General features: G+C 46.1%; 1 protein-coding gene across 1 annotated transcript in view; it reads left to right on the forward strand.

The window, feature by feature from the left end:
- The window catches only part of LOC144824202 (dynein axonemal heavy chain 11-like), a 3356387-nt gene that overhangs the window by 2875792 nt on the left and 463689 nt on the right, over nucleotides 1–16906 (forward strand). Inside the window, exon 78 of the mRNA XM_078683354.1 lies at nucleotides 10222–10386. Coding sequence (XP_078539480.1) covers nucleotides 10222–10386 — 165 coding nt within the window. The remainder of the gene's footprint in view (nucleotides 1–10221; nucleotides 10387–16906) is intronic.

The raw sequence follows: 16906 nt of genomic DNA on the forward strand, positions 1-16906 counted from the left end.
GGGACTGACTCAGCAGAGCCTGGGACACAGACTCTCAGTGGCTCTGCTCTCGTTTCAGGAAGGAATACTGAATGTTCAAGTCTGTCCTGAAACATGCCCCTAGGAAGAGTCGCTCCTGGACTGACTGAAGTTGATATTTTGATATTGACGATTCAACAGGAACCTGTGTCCTGGGACCTGGCTCAGCACTGACTCAGGGATCTGTAGACGTTGTTGTTTGGTCGGAGCATGCTGTAGCCAGTTGTCCAGATATGGATAGAGGTGAACACCCTGGAGATGTAGAGAAGCCACCATGGGTGCCACCACCTTGGTGAAAACATAAGGGTCTGACTTCAGACCAAAAGGCAGGACATTGAACTGATAATGGATGTTGATGACACAAAATCAGAAATACTGGCGGTGCTTTGAGTAAATTGGCAAATGGAAGTAGGCATCTTGTAGGTCCAGGGTGACTGTTCAATGATTCCTGCACACCAAAGGAATAATTTTCTGAAGTGTTTTCATCTCGAATGGAATGGTATGGGTGAATTTGTTCAGGTATTTTAGGGCCAACACCATCCAGAATCCCCCCATGACTTTCCGGAAAAGAAAAATGATGGACTAGAAGCCCCAACCTCGGGACAACAGGGGACCTTTGAAACTGCATCCTTCTGCAAAAGGGCAGCCACTCTCTCCTAAATCACCATCCTCTTCTTCTTGCGAGATTGCCAAGTAGTTGGCCAGACTTCCAAATGCAGTGGAATAATATGAACTACTTCTAGTGACCTGAATGGATTATCTGAAGCACACAAGAGTCCAAAGTGGATTTCCGCCTTGCCTGTAGAAAAAGCCTGAGTCTGCCTCTGACCACACAGGGTAGGCCATCTCCGAGATAGTCAGGAGCACTGATTCTTTGATGACTTGGGTTTCTTCTCCTGCTCCTTCCTGGGTCAAAACTGTCCCTGCTGGCCTGAAAATTTTCACTGAGAGGGCTGACGCACCAAGAAAGATTTAGCCTGATGAGGGAAAGAAGGCTATTTCAATGAAGAGGAACGCTTTTTCGCTTTAAAAAGCTTATGCCGTTTGGATTCCAGCTCCTCTCCAAACAGATGGGAACCTTCAAAAGACAACTGAAGAGTGAAGGATTTTTGGCCAAAGCCTGTGCGCCAATCCTTCCAAACTGGGTTGCAGTGAGTCACAAATTCGAAGCACCAGCCAACAGTGCTGATGCGCTGACCACATCAAACTAAATGTCCGACGTACTCCACCTGTCGCTCAATCCCCTCAAGCAAGGAAGAACACTCAGTTCCATCTTCCACTCCCATGAAGAGTTGTTTAAAGTCAGAAATTATTGACTGGGAGACATAAGAACTGAATTTACCAGCTTGTATTGCCAGATGGGCCCCAGAGCAAACCTTCTTCAAAGATGAACCCACCTTCTTGTCTGTCTGGTCTCTGATCACAGAATCCTGTGTGAGAGAAGTGCGCCCCACCAGACTGGCAACAAATTAATTAATAGGTATTGAATCAGGCAATACATTTGGCATGTCAGTATAGGGATACGGTTTAGACATGAAGTGAAGCATCATAATCCTATCAGGAACCTTCCTGTGCAAAACTCGCATACTGTCCAGATGCACAGGAAAGTCCAACTGTGCAGACTGCTGAAACTGACATAGGAGACCCGAAGAAGAGGTCTCAGGGATCTCGCCATCCTAAAAACCCAAGTTCTGCTTAAAATGAGCTAGAAGTTTATCAAGCAAATCCTTGCTAGTAAACATTCCCTTCTGCTCCTCTGATGCTGGAAGCTCCTCCCCCAAACAAGAATACACATCAGCGGATCCGTCCTCAAAACCAAGCCGGGTAGGAGCTTTGGCCACATTAAGCTCCAACAAAGTCTCTCTAATCAGCCTGCGAAGGTGTTCACCCTCCCCTCCTTAGCACGCTTAGGGAGAGGAGAGGAAGCAACTGCATGAGGAAACAGAATGCCTGTTCTTACGGAAATGTTTTCCCATGGTGTTGCGGGTTTGAATAACTTGGCTGGACAACGGACTGACTCCGTGTAGGTTTTATTTTATAAAGAAAACGTCTCCTTCTTGTAGCCAGTATTAGACTATACCAACTTCTTGATATATATATATGTCTGTGGCTCTAAGTCTGTTCGTGTTCGTCGGTGCTCTGTCAACTAGACTTCTGGGCGTCGTTTCCCCTGTGTCTCTGCTTCTTGTTAGGTGTTGCAGCACTCCAAATTACAGAAAAAAAATATGGGTATGAGTGATTTGTAAAATATCGTGCCTGAGGGGGTAGGGGAGTGAAGGAGGACTTCCGGGTGCCACGATACTACACTAAAGTGTGACCGTGAGGGAATGGGGAATTAGTGCAAACTTGGACAGGTAGGGACTGGCGTGTTTCAACCGGTCGGTTTCTCCCACCTCCCTACCCAGCCCGCAAACTGTGCCCGTACCTGGGTCAGCCACGGTCTCCCATGAGCGTGGCGGGACAACGTGTGTTCCTGACAGCCTCTGGGCTGTCCTTCGGTCTTCACGCTCTCCGTGGTCTCTGGTTTGCAGGACGTCTTCTTCAGCTCCAGCCGTCTTCTCGGTGGTTCTGCGTTCTCCGTTCTTTCCTCTTCTCTTCCGGTGTCTGAGCACACAGCCTTCCGGATCTCCTCTCCTCTTGTTGGCCCGATTGGAGTGACGTCGTCTCTGGGGGCCAGTTCAACCTCAGCAAGGCTTCAGTTAAAGGGGCCCTGTCCCATTTCAGACACGGCGTCGTAGTAAACTTGCCACGGACTGACCTGAGGAGGGGAAACAAGAGGGGCTGTGACGTAAGGTACCTTCCACCAGTCCCTTATAGCTGTCGGTCCCCCCTCCGGACCCCGGGCCCCATGGCACATGGCGATCTCCAAAATTCAGCAAGAACACAATATCAACCTGCAAAAATCAGTAATGATTCAACACCACTATATGGACCTACCTGGATAGGCTACTTCAAAATCCCCACTCCTTAATTATACTGGGCAGTGAAGTCATCACAATTGCTCATGTGTGCTCACCCCGGTGCCTGCACATCCCATGAAGGACCTGGAAGGAGCCCGGCTTCTACCACATCGTCAGAACCAGACGCTACAACAGCGCCAATGCGCTGTGTGAAACCTGAGGCTATTTTTTATGGGACCAAAAGGGAATGCCGCAGGATGCAAAAAAACAGCTCCAATAATGCCACCACTGAGAACCAGGACATCAAACATTCATAATTCGCATGCACACGGCTGAAAAGGGAATGTTGCTGAGTGCATAATTCGGTCCAGTAAGTCTCCGCTGAGAACCAGGACTGCACTTGTCCATGGTTCGCATACACCTTATCCAGGAACCATAATCCAAGAAGAGGCCAGCACCGGGTAAGTGAAGGATCAAATTCCCTAGTGTCGACTCTTGCCTGACGGGAGTTGTATGTCCTCCTCACCCGTCTCATAGAGACAGGAAAAAAGAACAGGAGGAATGCTGTGTAGGGTCAGTGGTGCTGACTTATACGGAAGGTTTTGGGGTGAAGAGGGTGGCGGGATCAAAACATTTTTAACTTACCTTTATAGCGCAACGTCCTCCTCCCTTGGTGTCTTACAGGAAGCTCCAGATGCAGGAAAATGCACTACCCAATCATGGCGCTGCTTTCACAGCATCAAAGCAGTGCCAGGATTGGAGGAGAAAGAAGGCTTTCCCAGCACTCTTATGAGCACTGGAGGACTGTGCTTTCTCGGACAAGTCTGGCTGGCCATCCCAAGATGGCCGGCCAATCAGACATGCACATTCTAAAGTACACAGCTCCCTGCTGCTGACACTTGGCAGTGCTAGCCCCACCCGTCCGGATATTTAGTTTGGTACGGGTTGCTGAAAAATAAACAGTAACAAATAAACTTTATCACTGTTTTATTTTTCAGCTCTGGGGCTTGTGGGGCAACGTTCCTCTGCTTGAATGGAAGAGCGGCCCATGGGTAGGGTATACCCTTATAGGCTACTGCCTGTGCGGGAGGGTCACCCTGCAGCATTTTCTGCTCTTTTATCTCTCTCTCTAGAGGTGTATCCCCTCATAAGTAAAGAATGGGATGGGGACTGGAGGACGCAGAGGTAATGTGTCTAAAGCCAGGTGATGGAGAGGAAGCTGATGTAAATTTCAAGAGAGTAGAGCTTCAACCTAGAAGCATCACGTGCCCAGCCCGGTTCTTTCAAAAGAAGTGTCTTTAAAAGTACTTAGGTCGCCTGATTGCTGGACTCAGGACTCATCTAGGGGCATGCTCCTTGCTTTTAGAAGGTAAGTAATCAAAAAAGCTGCTAAACCTTGTGGTTCAACACCTGTAAGACTTGGCCTTTTTGGCTAAAGTTCCCTAAACTTTTTGCTTTCCCCCAGACCGTTTTCCTGACATAGACTTGCCAATTTAGATGCTTTGGGTACTTTGCCACTGCTGATCAGTGTCAAAGTACAAGTGTTCCCTATGTAAAGTGTAATGGTAATTGGTTGGCCATGATTGGTATGTTTGCCTTACTAGTAAAGTCCCTAGTGATGTGCACTGTGTGTGCCAGGTAGGGGTGGGTGGCAAATTCCGTTCCGCTTGCGGAATTTGCAAAATTTTGACGATTCCGCGTTCCAGGCGGAATTGCCGAAAATTCTGCGATCCACGGCGGAACGAAATTTGTGGGCATGGAGAGTATTGACTTGAGTAGAGGTATTGCACAAAACGGTGGCATCTTCTTAGGATCAATATGCTGAGCAGGATTCATTCTGGCACGTCGCTCCTGTCATAAAAATTAAACCTCAACAGGAAGCACTGTGCCACTTACAGATGAAGCAGGTGCCCGAGTTGAAGCTCAGATTCAGTAATGCATTAATCAGCACATAAAATTTGTGAGCATGGTCGTGGCTGGGCAGGTATGCTTTTTTCTCCCCATATCTACCGTCAAATATTAGCTGTGATCCTTGATGGAGGCCTTTGCATCCATGAGTTTTTCTAGCGCAATCCCCTTGTAGTTCCTGTGATCAGGAGGTTCTTTCTCTTCATCTGCTGCTCTGATTAGTCTCTGACCCTTTATAAACAAGAGGCATGTGAACTCGCATAGAAGACCCGCCCCCCACACACACTAGCGATATACAACGTCTTCCTGCCCTTTACCCACTATGATGGTGTTCACTGAGATCGCCGGAAGGAGGGCCAAGTTATTGGGCCCTCGGAGTTCGACAGCAGCAGCCCGGACCGGCAGCACCGGAAGAGCTGAGCTGCTGGCACGAGCTCGCCGCACCCTGTGACGGAGTTCAGGATCAAGGCCCAAGTCGCTGACGTCAGAGAGGACAGTGGGATCGCGCCCCCCCCAGGTACATTGGATCACCATCTGGGGTGGGGTGCGCAACCAGGGGGACACACTCTCTGCCTCTCGCTTCTGTCAGCTCGGCGAACATGTTGCTTCGGCTCAGATCCAGGCCCGTGCTGACCCAAGGAGGGGCAGTACTGGGGCTGGAGTGGGAAGCAGTAGTTTTGTGTCATCATTGATCCATATTGGGGGCACTGTTAACGGAGCACCTAAACTGTTGTATTACACTTTGCATTATTGCTGCTAAAAAACTATCGAATTGTCGTAAGACGCTTTACCTCATTTGTGCCTGACGAAGTACATACTTAGTGCACTACACACTGCATTATTTTTCCCTTGTAAATTACCTGATTGTAACGTGGCGCATTGCATTATTTCTTCATTGCACAGTATCTGATTATAACGTGGTGCAGTGCATTATTTCTTCATTGCACTGTACAGGATTGTAGCCTGAGGCATTGCTTTGTTTCTTCCTGGTACAGGGCATGCTGGGAGTGATAAGCATTGCATTATTCCTTTTATTGCAAAGTACATGACTGTGGCGCTACGTATGGCATTGTTTCTCTGGTGCACATTGTGTGGTCATTTCGTATAACTTCTTATATAAAGATTATATTCATTTTATTAAAAACTTGTGTGGAGTCTATTTGTGGTGACATCATTGGGTTGCAGTGAGTGTGGTTGCACATATTGTACACTCGTGCCTTGGAGATAAGCATGGCTGCTCGTGCGAAGCTTCTAAGGGGGTGAGCAGGGCTATCTCAGACTGTGTCCTTACTTAGTCTAATGTTGAAGCGAGGGGTCAGGGATTCCTGCCTCCAGCATTTGGTGGTGGCGGTAAGTGATAAGGACCCCCACCTTCAACAACACCTAATACAGAGAGATGCTGCAGCTGTTTACCAGCAGACCACACCACACATTAGGTTTTTATACAATAGTTGTGTCAGGGCCTTTTGTGGAAGCATTGTTCCAAGTACCTCCTACACCAATTTTTAATCTGTGAGGATTTTATTTTCTCTGCAGAGACTGAAGATAAGAAAGGTCCTGGGAAGTCAAGGGAGGAGCTAAACTAAAGACAAACGAAGAATATTGGCTCTGCTGCTAAACAAACTCAAGCAACATGCTGCCTTAAACATCCACGCTTCCTTGCACACTCTTATAGCATCTTCTTACCACCACACAGAGGCGGACCTTCACACTCACAGTTGCATAATTGAACTACTTAAAACAGAACCTTCCCTCTCACAAACAGCGGTATCTCTGTGCTGAGAGACATACATGTTCCCTTGCAGCACAAAGTAGCATATAAACGTGCCCTAATTCACATGTTCCAACGCACGGACACAGAACCCACCACACAACTACCTGAACAACATAAAAGCAATCCTGAACATTCCCACTCTCTTCACTGTGAAAATAATGTAACCAAACTAGTTACTAAAGCGATAAAGTGAGTAAACATCTGCACACCAATCATCCTACTTTATTTAAATTTGAGATAGAAAAACATTAAGCATACTTTCCCTATGTACGGCCCCGTCATCGAAGAAAGGTTGGCAAAATTATCATACAGCCTGCATTTATACGGGCACATTTATGCACAAACCGTAGGACAAGCATGCAAACAATAAAGGCAAGCACTTGCACGGAAATAATCATTATCCTGTTGGCCAAACACTACTTAGCATGGAGCACCACACCTACGCAGATCAACCTAGTGCCTCTGTAAGATCACCACCTGCAAGGTCCACTTATGTCCACTGCAGAAATAGTAAATACATGAAAATACACGCCAACTATTTAAGTTGTTGCTTTCTTTTACTACCTCAATGCACCAAAAGAACTCTTTACCTAAGTTTCATATATACAGCACAATAATAAGTAGGACTAGATTTATCACTCGTGCAGTAGCTGCAAATGCTGCACTTTGTCATGGAGACACCTTTGTGCCATAGTGCAAGGGTGTCTCAGTGAGTCTAGCATAGGTTTTGTTCTGGAAGGGTACCCAGTACAAAATACTATGCTTAGACTAACTTAAACCCCTTATCCTCTTTTTATGTGAGCTGTAATGTGCAGCAGACATACAAAGCCGGAAAAGGAAGGAGAAATGAAAGCATTTTCGGTTGTTGCGCCTACTTCAAAAGGGCAAATTTTTCTGATGCAAAAACATGCCTTCTTTATTTAGTATATAGGGTTTAACGTCCAAAACCTTGGATGGTTGCTTGGGAACGCTCATGTACCACCCATGATACGCCCCCTTGGCGCTAAGCTGCATCGCGTTACTTTCACATTATTTCCAGTACTAAATAAGTTTGCAGCTGGAAAGTAAATCAGGAAAAAGATTTTGTTCCGATTTGCGTCACGTTTGTGATGCAAACACTGCGTCAAATCCAAGTGAATCTCCCCCTTAGAATGAACTCTCCTTTGCATGTGGGATTGCTTCTCCAAATGGTCAATATTACGTTTATTTTAGCATGCCTCAACCAACATTCATTCAGAATAAGTTATAATGAAAACATCCAGACCTGCACATGGTGCCACCTTCTTTATACAAGGGCAGACATCGAAGATGTGGTCCATTACCCAAGCAGTGTTTCTCAGCTCAGCCAATCTTACCATCTGAAAGGCCCACAGCTTCTTTGTGCACCTTGTCCTCTCTTACACGACAATGCTGAATAGTAGAGCATGGTAAAGTGGCAGAGCGTGCATCAAAGTTTCAGGGCACGCACACAGGTTTCTCCTGTGCCTCAGCGGCAGACGTTTCAAGTTTCTTTACCAGTGCGGCATGCTAAATGCACTCACACCAAACAGTGCTCACTGACCCACATTTGAAAGATGCAAAACCAAAAAAGCAGCCTTGGTTATGTACCCACGGTCTCGCCAGCTCAAAAAAGGTCTGAATAACTCTTCAATTGTCATAAATAAGCTTTAGTATAACAAGTCCCCTGACACACATGAATATGTGTGAATGCGTTCTTGCTGAAAACTGCATTTGCCAGCATTTTTTTTATAAAACGCACTTCATTCAGTTTGAGGTCCTCTCGTTCAGCTTCTATCTCTAGTGTATAGTTGGATTTTTTGGGGCGAGATCTCGTGTCCCGCCTTTGCCGTTATATCTTCTAACCTTTTTAACATTCCCTTTTTCTCCACCATGCCAGTCCTCCCTTTTATCTAACAATTACAAAGTGCCTTGATTCCTGACCTCCAGCATTGGTGAGCTGCCCTACTGATACCCTTTATTCTAAAATTGTACAGTAATATAAGCACATAAATAATAATAAAAATAACTGCAATAAATGGCTTATTATTTCAGATGTTTGCTCCAATTACCTGTAAAGCTCTGCCTTCATCAGTGACCGTCCTAAATATACGAACCAAACTTTGGAGGCAGACCTCACTTAACATGCTGGCAGTAACAGCAAGAGATGGGTTCTAAAACTAGGACTGTAGTAATGACAAAACAGTAGCCTTTTGTCTTTTACCATGCCAAACTAATCTACATCTGCACTCGGTGGCAAGGGTGGTGGGGCAAGTGACCCTGTTGGTAGGATGGGATTGTGGCAGTATGGAGCATCATGGGGTCAGGGTATGAAACTCTGTGGGAATCCTCAAAAAGTGCATGGATCTTCAATTTGTTGATGCTAGGGACGTAATCGTGTGTTCTCTCTTATTCTCCTTTTTAGAATGATGGGTCTCTGTTAACCTAAAGCATTAACACATAACTTAGGCAAAGACACACAGGGGCATATTCACAGGCCCCTATCGCCACCACAAGGCCACTTTCAGTGACGTTGTGATGGCGATACAGGCCTCGCCTTATTCACAGGGCAGTGTTAAGCCACTTAACGTGGCGTAACTCTGCCTTGTGAATAAGTAACCCTTTCACGCTGTATTTAGCGTGAAAGAGGAGAGTCATGGGTGTTGCGGTGGATGTTCCAACACAATATCCATTGATTGTGACGCTGCCCCCTATTCATAAGGGCAGCGTAAATAGGAGGCAGCGACAAAATTAAGAGCAGGAAAATCCTGGTCTTAAACAGGCGAAACGAGGAGAAATGCTTTATTTCTCCTCGTTTTTGTTTTTTTACATGTGTGCTGCCTTGTGCAGTACACGTGGAAAAAGCAAATTGCCATGGTTTGTGTATGTACAGGAAGGTGTCCCTTCCTGTACATAGACCTTTTTTAAAAATGCCATTCTGTCACTTTCATGTGTGCTGCATAAGGCAGCACACATAAAGGTGAGAGAATTGTATTTAGGATTGTTTATTTGCAGGAAGGGACACCTTCCTACACATAAACAAACCTCCCCTACACACAGACACCCTTGCACTCTGGTGCAAGGGTGACTGCGTTGGCGCTAAGTTGTTAGCGCCACCGCAGAGGAAAACGCAAGACTGCACCATATCCTTGTGAATATGGTGCAGCCTTGCGCTTCCGAAGTGGCAGAGAGAGACTTTAAGTGAAGAAGGCTAATGCCTCTCTCCGCCACGTCCTTGTGAATATCTCCCACAGTGTTTCTTCAACATAGCCAGATTTGCCTAGATTGTACATTTCAAATACATCCTGCCTTGTGCGCAGCTTTTCTCTTATAAAAATTAAGAAAATGTTATTGCCTCTGAAACATAAAACAACTGTTTGTGCATCTGGAGTTTTACTTCAAAGGCATCCACAACAAAAAATTAACACATTTTCTTTAAAGAAACGACATAAAAGTCGAAATTATACCTCTTCTTCTTTTTGGTATTAAAGCAGAACTTAATTGCTGGAACCCAGAATTATTCTGGAAGCTCAAAAGATATGCAAGATTGAAGGGCGGTGAAGTGTATTTCATATATTACCACCGTTTGAATTACAGGTATAAAACTTACCATTTTCTTTTCAGTCTGAACTCACAAAGCAGCAAAATTATTTCAAAATTGAGCTGAAAATGCTTGAGGATGAATTACTGACACGCCTTTCAGCAGCCGAAAGCAATTTCCTCGGTGATACCCTTCTGGTTGAGAAGCTTGAAACAACCAAACACACAGCAGCAGAAATAGAAATGAAGGTAAAATTAGAAAAAGAGATATCTCGAATGTAATAACAATCATTTGACAATATTAAACTGGCTCTTTTTGATCTAAAACAAAGGTTCTTCTGTTTTATAATTATGATGGCGATATAATGTCGCCTTTTCTTCTTCCTGTGATTATTGGGGAGATTCCTCTCACTCTGCAATGCTTCATCAATTCCTTTTGAATGTCCTTTCTATTTCGATCTTTTTCTCGCAGTTGTTTCTTAAAATACCTTGGCTATACTTTATTTTGTTGTTGGATATAGACTCTTGTCTAAATAGCAGAGCTACGTGGTTTTTCTTCTGAGTTTAAAAAAAAAGTACCTAAATTATTGCTTACATTTGGAAAAACAACAGCAGTCCAAATAAATGTGATTTGTTGCTCTTATATAGATTATGAAACGCTTGATTTAAAAAGTAAGAAATGGGTGGAAGGTTTTTACTGCACCTGATAAATACTTCATCCCACAGTGCCACAATTCGCTAGGTCTTTGCTGTCCGTATTTAGCGGTTGTGGTAAACATCAGCCACGGCCGGCAGTAGGACTACCTGCAGGCATCCGCGGCCCGTGGAGGAAGTTGCGGTGGGGCAGGGAGGCGGGGAGGGGGATGGGCAGGGTGGGGGTTGATAAAAACCGGCGTATGGATATTTGGAGGTAAGTAAACTGTTTACTTAACTCCAAATATCCATATGCCAGTTTTTATCACCCCCCACCCTGCCCATTCCCCGCCCGCCTCCCTACCCCACCGCAAATCCCTCCACGGGCCGTGGCTGCCTGAGGGCGGTGACGTGGGTAGGGGGAGGGGCAGGTTCGGGGGTAGTAATATATGGATTACGGTGTTTTACAGGTAAGTAAACATTTAAATAAATAAAACGAATTTCATTGCGTTCACTGCATCACATTTGGGGATGCAGTGCACTCAACGAAATTCGTTTTATTTATTTAAATATTTGCTTACCTGGGAAGTTCCGTAATCCATACATTACTACCCCCCACCCTGCCCCTCCCTCTCCCCACGTCACCGCCCTGCAGGTGTTCCCACTGCCGGCCGCGGCTGGTAAACACATCACAACTACGCCGCCCCCTATTACTTGGGGCCATGGTCTGTGTTCGGAATCCTAACTGTGTTGGTCTTCACAAACATTTGCAATATATTTAGCCTTAGACACCCCAGGGTGCTTGCAGCGCTTTACACATTTCAAATCCAATCAAAATATTTAACACACTTACCATTTACTTCTAAATTCGTACTTGCACAACCCAGGCATAAATAATGTGTCAAGTGTGGCAAAGTGCACCAAATCACCATTTTCCCAAGCAGGTTATGTGAGAGAAAGTCATTTTAAGTACAATCATTTTCCATGAATAGGAAAATGGAACAATATGATAAATTTGAATATTTTTAAATACCCAACCCCTAGATACATTTTCGTTTTTCCTCCTAGTTCCCTTTAACAGGAAATTATTTGCCATGAAAATGTATTGCTTCCCTCACATTTATTGTCAACATTGAGAATGTTGATGCACTTGTCCACATTTGTTACACTACTCTCACAAATAGCTTGTCCATGAATATGTTTACAAGTACTGGGAAGTGTATGAAAGTGCTCCCAGCTCCCTTATATGTTATAGGATGAAAAAGCATTCCAACAGTAAAATGTTTCCGAAGTTCAAGGGGAAAAAAATAACTTTGACTGTAATGTGTGTATCATCTATGCATGAGTAGGTGTACTAAAATTTACAATTTCTTGCTAAATGTTGTCATGATATTTGCCTGAAATTCTGACATTCTTGTCTCTCAAAATCTAGAAGTCACATATATTGATCTGAATGACCAAAACCTCACGAAAACGTAAAGTTTGAGTATAGCTCATGTAGCTCTTTAAGGTTTTGGTAGGGGCGACCTCATATTCATGCAGTTAAGTAGTCGTTAAGTTTTACCTCCAAATTGATTTTGTTTTTAAAAAATTCCAGGGCATCATAAAAAGTGCAGTCAAACACCAAAATCCAATCTACATGACGTGTTGTAGTTATACATTTTTACGTTTTTATCTGGCAGAGGATCTTAATTGTATAAAATCTGAGTTTACAAGTGAATGGATGTAAGTTGTTTCTTTCGGGTGGCCAAAATGTCATAACAGCTAAATATTTTATCCACAGCAATGGAGGGACTTAGACCCAATGAGATACAGCAGTAGAGTTTATCGGAGTACCACAACCGTCTAAAGGAACTCATCCTTCGGCCTCTTTCCTCTACATGGTTATGGAACTCCTCTGTGACTTGCAGTATGCTCAACATGTAGAGCCGAGGATACTTTATTTCATAATTCATATAAAACATGGTCACATCATCACCTTTTCCACATATCACTTAAATCTTTGGTGTGTAGCTCTTTCATATGAAAGAGAGAGCATGAAGGATAAAAATAAAGCCGCTATACATAAACCTACACATTTATCCATTATATGTTTGTGTGATTTAGGTACATATAATGAAATTAGATTGTGTGTTTTTCACTCTCAAAATAATTGTGTAGGTATGTTTAAAACAATCTAAAAATCTTCATTAGCAATCATTTGTAAAGCGCACTACATACCCGCGAGGGTCTCAAGGCGCTGGGGGGGCCGCTACTGATCGAGCAGCCAGGTCTTGAGTATCCTCCTGAAGGTCAGCAGGTCTTCGGTCTGTTGTAGGCTCAGTGGGAGGGCGTTCCATGTCTTGGCGGCGAGGTGGGAGAAGGATCTCCTACCGATGGCTATTCTTCGGATGCGCGGGACGGTGGCGAGTGAGAAGTCTGCGGAGCGTAGCTGGTGGTTGGGGATGTAGAAGGAGAGCCGTCTGTTGAAGTAGGCTGGGCCAGTCTTGTGGAGTGCCTTGTGTGCGTGGGTGAGGAGCTTGAAGGATATCCTCCTGTTGACGGGGAGCCAGTGCAGGTTTCTCAGGTGGGGGTGATGTGGCCGTAGCGTGGTACGTCGAGGATCAGTCATGCCGAGGCGCTTTGGATGCGTTGTAGTCGTTTGATGAGCTTGCTCGGGGCTCCCGCATAGAGGGCATTTCTGTAGTAACGGCGGCCCTCATCCTCCTGGACCTGTCAGCCGCCTTCGACACGGTCTGTCACCACACACTACGAACATACCTCCACAATGCTGGGATCCAAGAGAAGGCCATGGACTGGACCACCTCCTTCCTCTCCGGCAGAACACAGAGCGTCCGCCTTCCCCCCTTCCGCTCCGAAGCCACCGAGATCATCTGTGGCGTACCCCAGGGCTCATCCCTCAGCTAAACCCTGTTTAACATCTACATGGCACCGCTCGCCCACGTCGCCCGTCGGCACAACCTCAACATCCTCTCCTATGCCGATGACACCTAGCTGATACTCTCCCTCACCAAGGACCCCCACACCGCCAAAAACAACCTTCACGAAGGATTGAAGGCCATTGCTGAATGGATGAGGAACAGCCAGCTGAAGTTGAACTCGGACAAGACGGAGGTCCTCATCCTCGGATCTAACTCTTCGGCCTGGGACGACTCCTGGTGGTCGACCGCACTGGGAACCGCTACAACACCCGCCGACCACGCACGCAACCTAGGGGTCATCCTCGACTCCACCCTCTCCATGACTAAACAGGTCAATGCCGTCTCCTCCACCTGCTTCAACACCCTCCGCATGCTGCATAGGATCTACAAGTGGATCCCCACTGAAACGAGAAGAACAGTCACCCAGGCCCTTGTCAGCAGCAGGTTGGACTATGGAAACATCCTCTGCGCAGGAGCCTCGGCCAAACTCCTGAGACGGCTCCAACGCATCCAGAACGCCTCTGCACGCCTGATCCTCGACATCCCTCACTGCAGCCACATCACACCCCACCTGAGAGACCTGCACTGGCTCCCGGTCAACAAGAGGATAACCTTCAAGCTCCTCACCCACGCACACAAGGCACTCCACAACACCGGACCAACATACCTCAACAGACGACTCAGCTTCTACACCCCCACTTGCCAGCTCCGCCGACCTCGCTACAGTCCCCCGCTTCCGAAGTGTCCTCAGGTGGTAGATCGCTCTCCCACCTCGCCGCCAAGACCAGGAACACCCTCCCCATCCACCTACGGCAGACCCAAGACCTGCTGACCTTCAGAAAACTCCTCAAGACCTGGCTTTTCGAGCAGTAGCAGCATCCCCATCCCAGCGCCTTGAGACCCTCATGGGTGAGTAGTGCGCTTTACAAATGATATGATTGATTGATTGATTGATTGATTGTAGTTGAGTCTGCTGCTGACGAGGGCCTGGGTGACTGTCTTTCTTGTATCTGTCGGGATCCATCTGTAGATCTTGCGGAGTATGCGGAGGGTGTTGAAGCAGGAGGAGGAGACGGCGTTGACTTGCTTGGTCATTGAGAGCGTTGAGTCGAGGATGATTCCCAGGTTGCGTGCATGGTCGGTGGGTGTCGGGGCTGCCCCCAGTGCCTTTGGCCACCAGGAGTCATCCCAGGCTGAAGGGTTGGAGCCGAGGATGAGGACCTCCGTCGTGTCCGAGTTCAGCTTCAGACGGCTGGTCTTCATTCAGTCGGCGACGGCCTTCATTCCTTCGGGGAGGTTGGCTTTGGCTGTGATGGGGTCCTTGGTGAGGGAGAGGATCAGCTGAGTGTCGTTGGCATAGGAGATTATGTTGAAGTCGTGCTGTCAGGCTACGTGTGCAAGCGGGGCCATGTAAATGTTGGACAGCGTCGGGCTGAGGGAGGATCCCTGTGGTACGCCGCAGATGATCTCAGAGGCTTTGCAACAGAATGAGGGGAGGTGAACGCTCTGAGTTCTGCCAGACAGGAAGGAGGTGGTCCAATCCAGAGCCTTGTCTCGGATCCCTACGGCATGGAGGCGTGCGCGTAGTGTGCGGTGGCAGACGGTGTCGCAGGCGGCAGAGAGGTCTAGGAGGATGAGTGCTGCGGTCTCGCCACTGTCCAGCAGGGTCCAATTGTCGTCGGTGGCGGCGATGAGGGCAGTCTCGGTGCTGTGTTTGCTGCGGAACCCTGACTGGGAAGGGTATAGAATTCTGCTTTCTTTGAGGTATCGGGTTAGCTGACTGTTGACGGTTTTCTCGATGACTTTGGCCGGGAAGGGGAGCAGAGAGATGGTTCAGATGTTCTTGAGGTCTCTTGGGTCTGCCTTAGGTTTTTCTACTAAGAGGCTCCATGATGCTATTGGTATTAGTCACTAATGCCTGTTTGTCTTTAATATGCTAGACAGGAGTCAGTCCACCCTATTTCTATGTTCATAGTAATGTTTCTAACAGCTGGATAGATGTGCTTTTTTAGTTCATCAAGATTCATATAATCAGTGCTCAATAAATATCTAATTACTGGGATATCAGTGCATGCATTGGTGCAGTATAATACAGAAGGGCTGTATTAGAGATCTGTGGTGTAGAATCAGTGTTGCTTGATGCAAAATGTTATAAAAGGTTTGTACAGTGGCCATCTCACTATTGCAAAATCATGGTATATTGTAAATCAGTGTAGAGGAGCAGTATGACAGTGAATATCTTAGTACTGATATATATCTCAAGGTTTCTCATTAGGAGAGACACAGTGCACGAAATGTCTGAAATATCTACTGCTGCTATACATTTGCATGGCTCTGGTGTCAGTAGCAAATGCTTGAATTGCAGTTGGCTTCAGCTGTACACATGAATGTATATTGTCCCTTGAGTGGTTTGACATCTGTGAACATGAGCTGTGCAGAGGTGCTTACTTTTCTTTAGAAGGTGACAGGAAAGGAGGAGCTGCAGGACAAGAGCTACCTTGCTAAACACATCTTTAGGATCATATTTTCCTTTAAAGATGCTATTTAGTGATGTGAACACTTTCAGTGACACTCCCCAGTACTAGCAGGGGAGCCTCTGGGCCCTTAACGCAGGCACCCTTTTTCAATTTATGGCTATTCCTCCCCCGATTGTCTGTGATCGACACCAAAGTAGTGAAGACTTGTCTGCCCCCTAGATCATGACACTAGATCGTGGCCCATGGCTCAGACTTGTAGGCATTGGAGAGCTTCCTCATTTCGGAGCTAACATAATTAAACAAAAAACAACAGATTCTCCATGAGGTGGATAAAACTCTAGCGGGCCACATTATGGATAGTCAACTATATATTGGATATTCTTATTATAGTGTATCATATTGCTGAATTTAAATAGCACTTTCGCATCCCTTACAAGGTCAAAAGCACTTTCAGGTTTGTAGAGTAAGTAGCTACTTTGGATGTTACACATGAATGGAAGGGTGTTGATTGGTTGTGTGAGGCTCAAAGGTGTGCTCCAAATTTGTCACAGCACCATGTTGCAGCATCTCAAGTTAGTTGTGTAGCGCAAGTAAGAGTGTAAGAGATATATACAAACCAGTATGACTTGTCATATGAAGTGAGCTTAGTGATTATTGGGGAATCAATCGGCTATTTACTGCTATTTTGAACTCTAGATGACTACTGATGATCGTTATTCTCTTTGGTACTCTATTCCA

Source organism: Lissotriton helveticus, chromosome 3_1 (assembly GCF_964261635.1).
Source record: "Lissotriton helveticus chromosome 3_1, aLisHel1.1, whole genome shotgun sequence".
NCBI classification, from domain to species: Eukaryota; Metazoa; Chordata; class Amphibia; order Caudata; family Salamandridae; genus Lissotriton; species Lissotriton helveticus.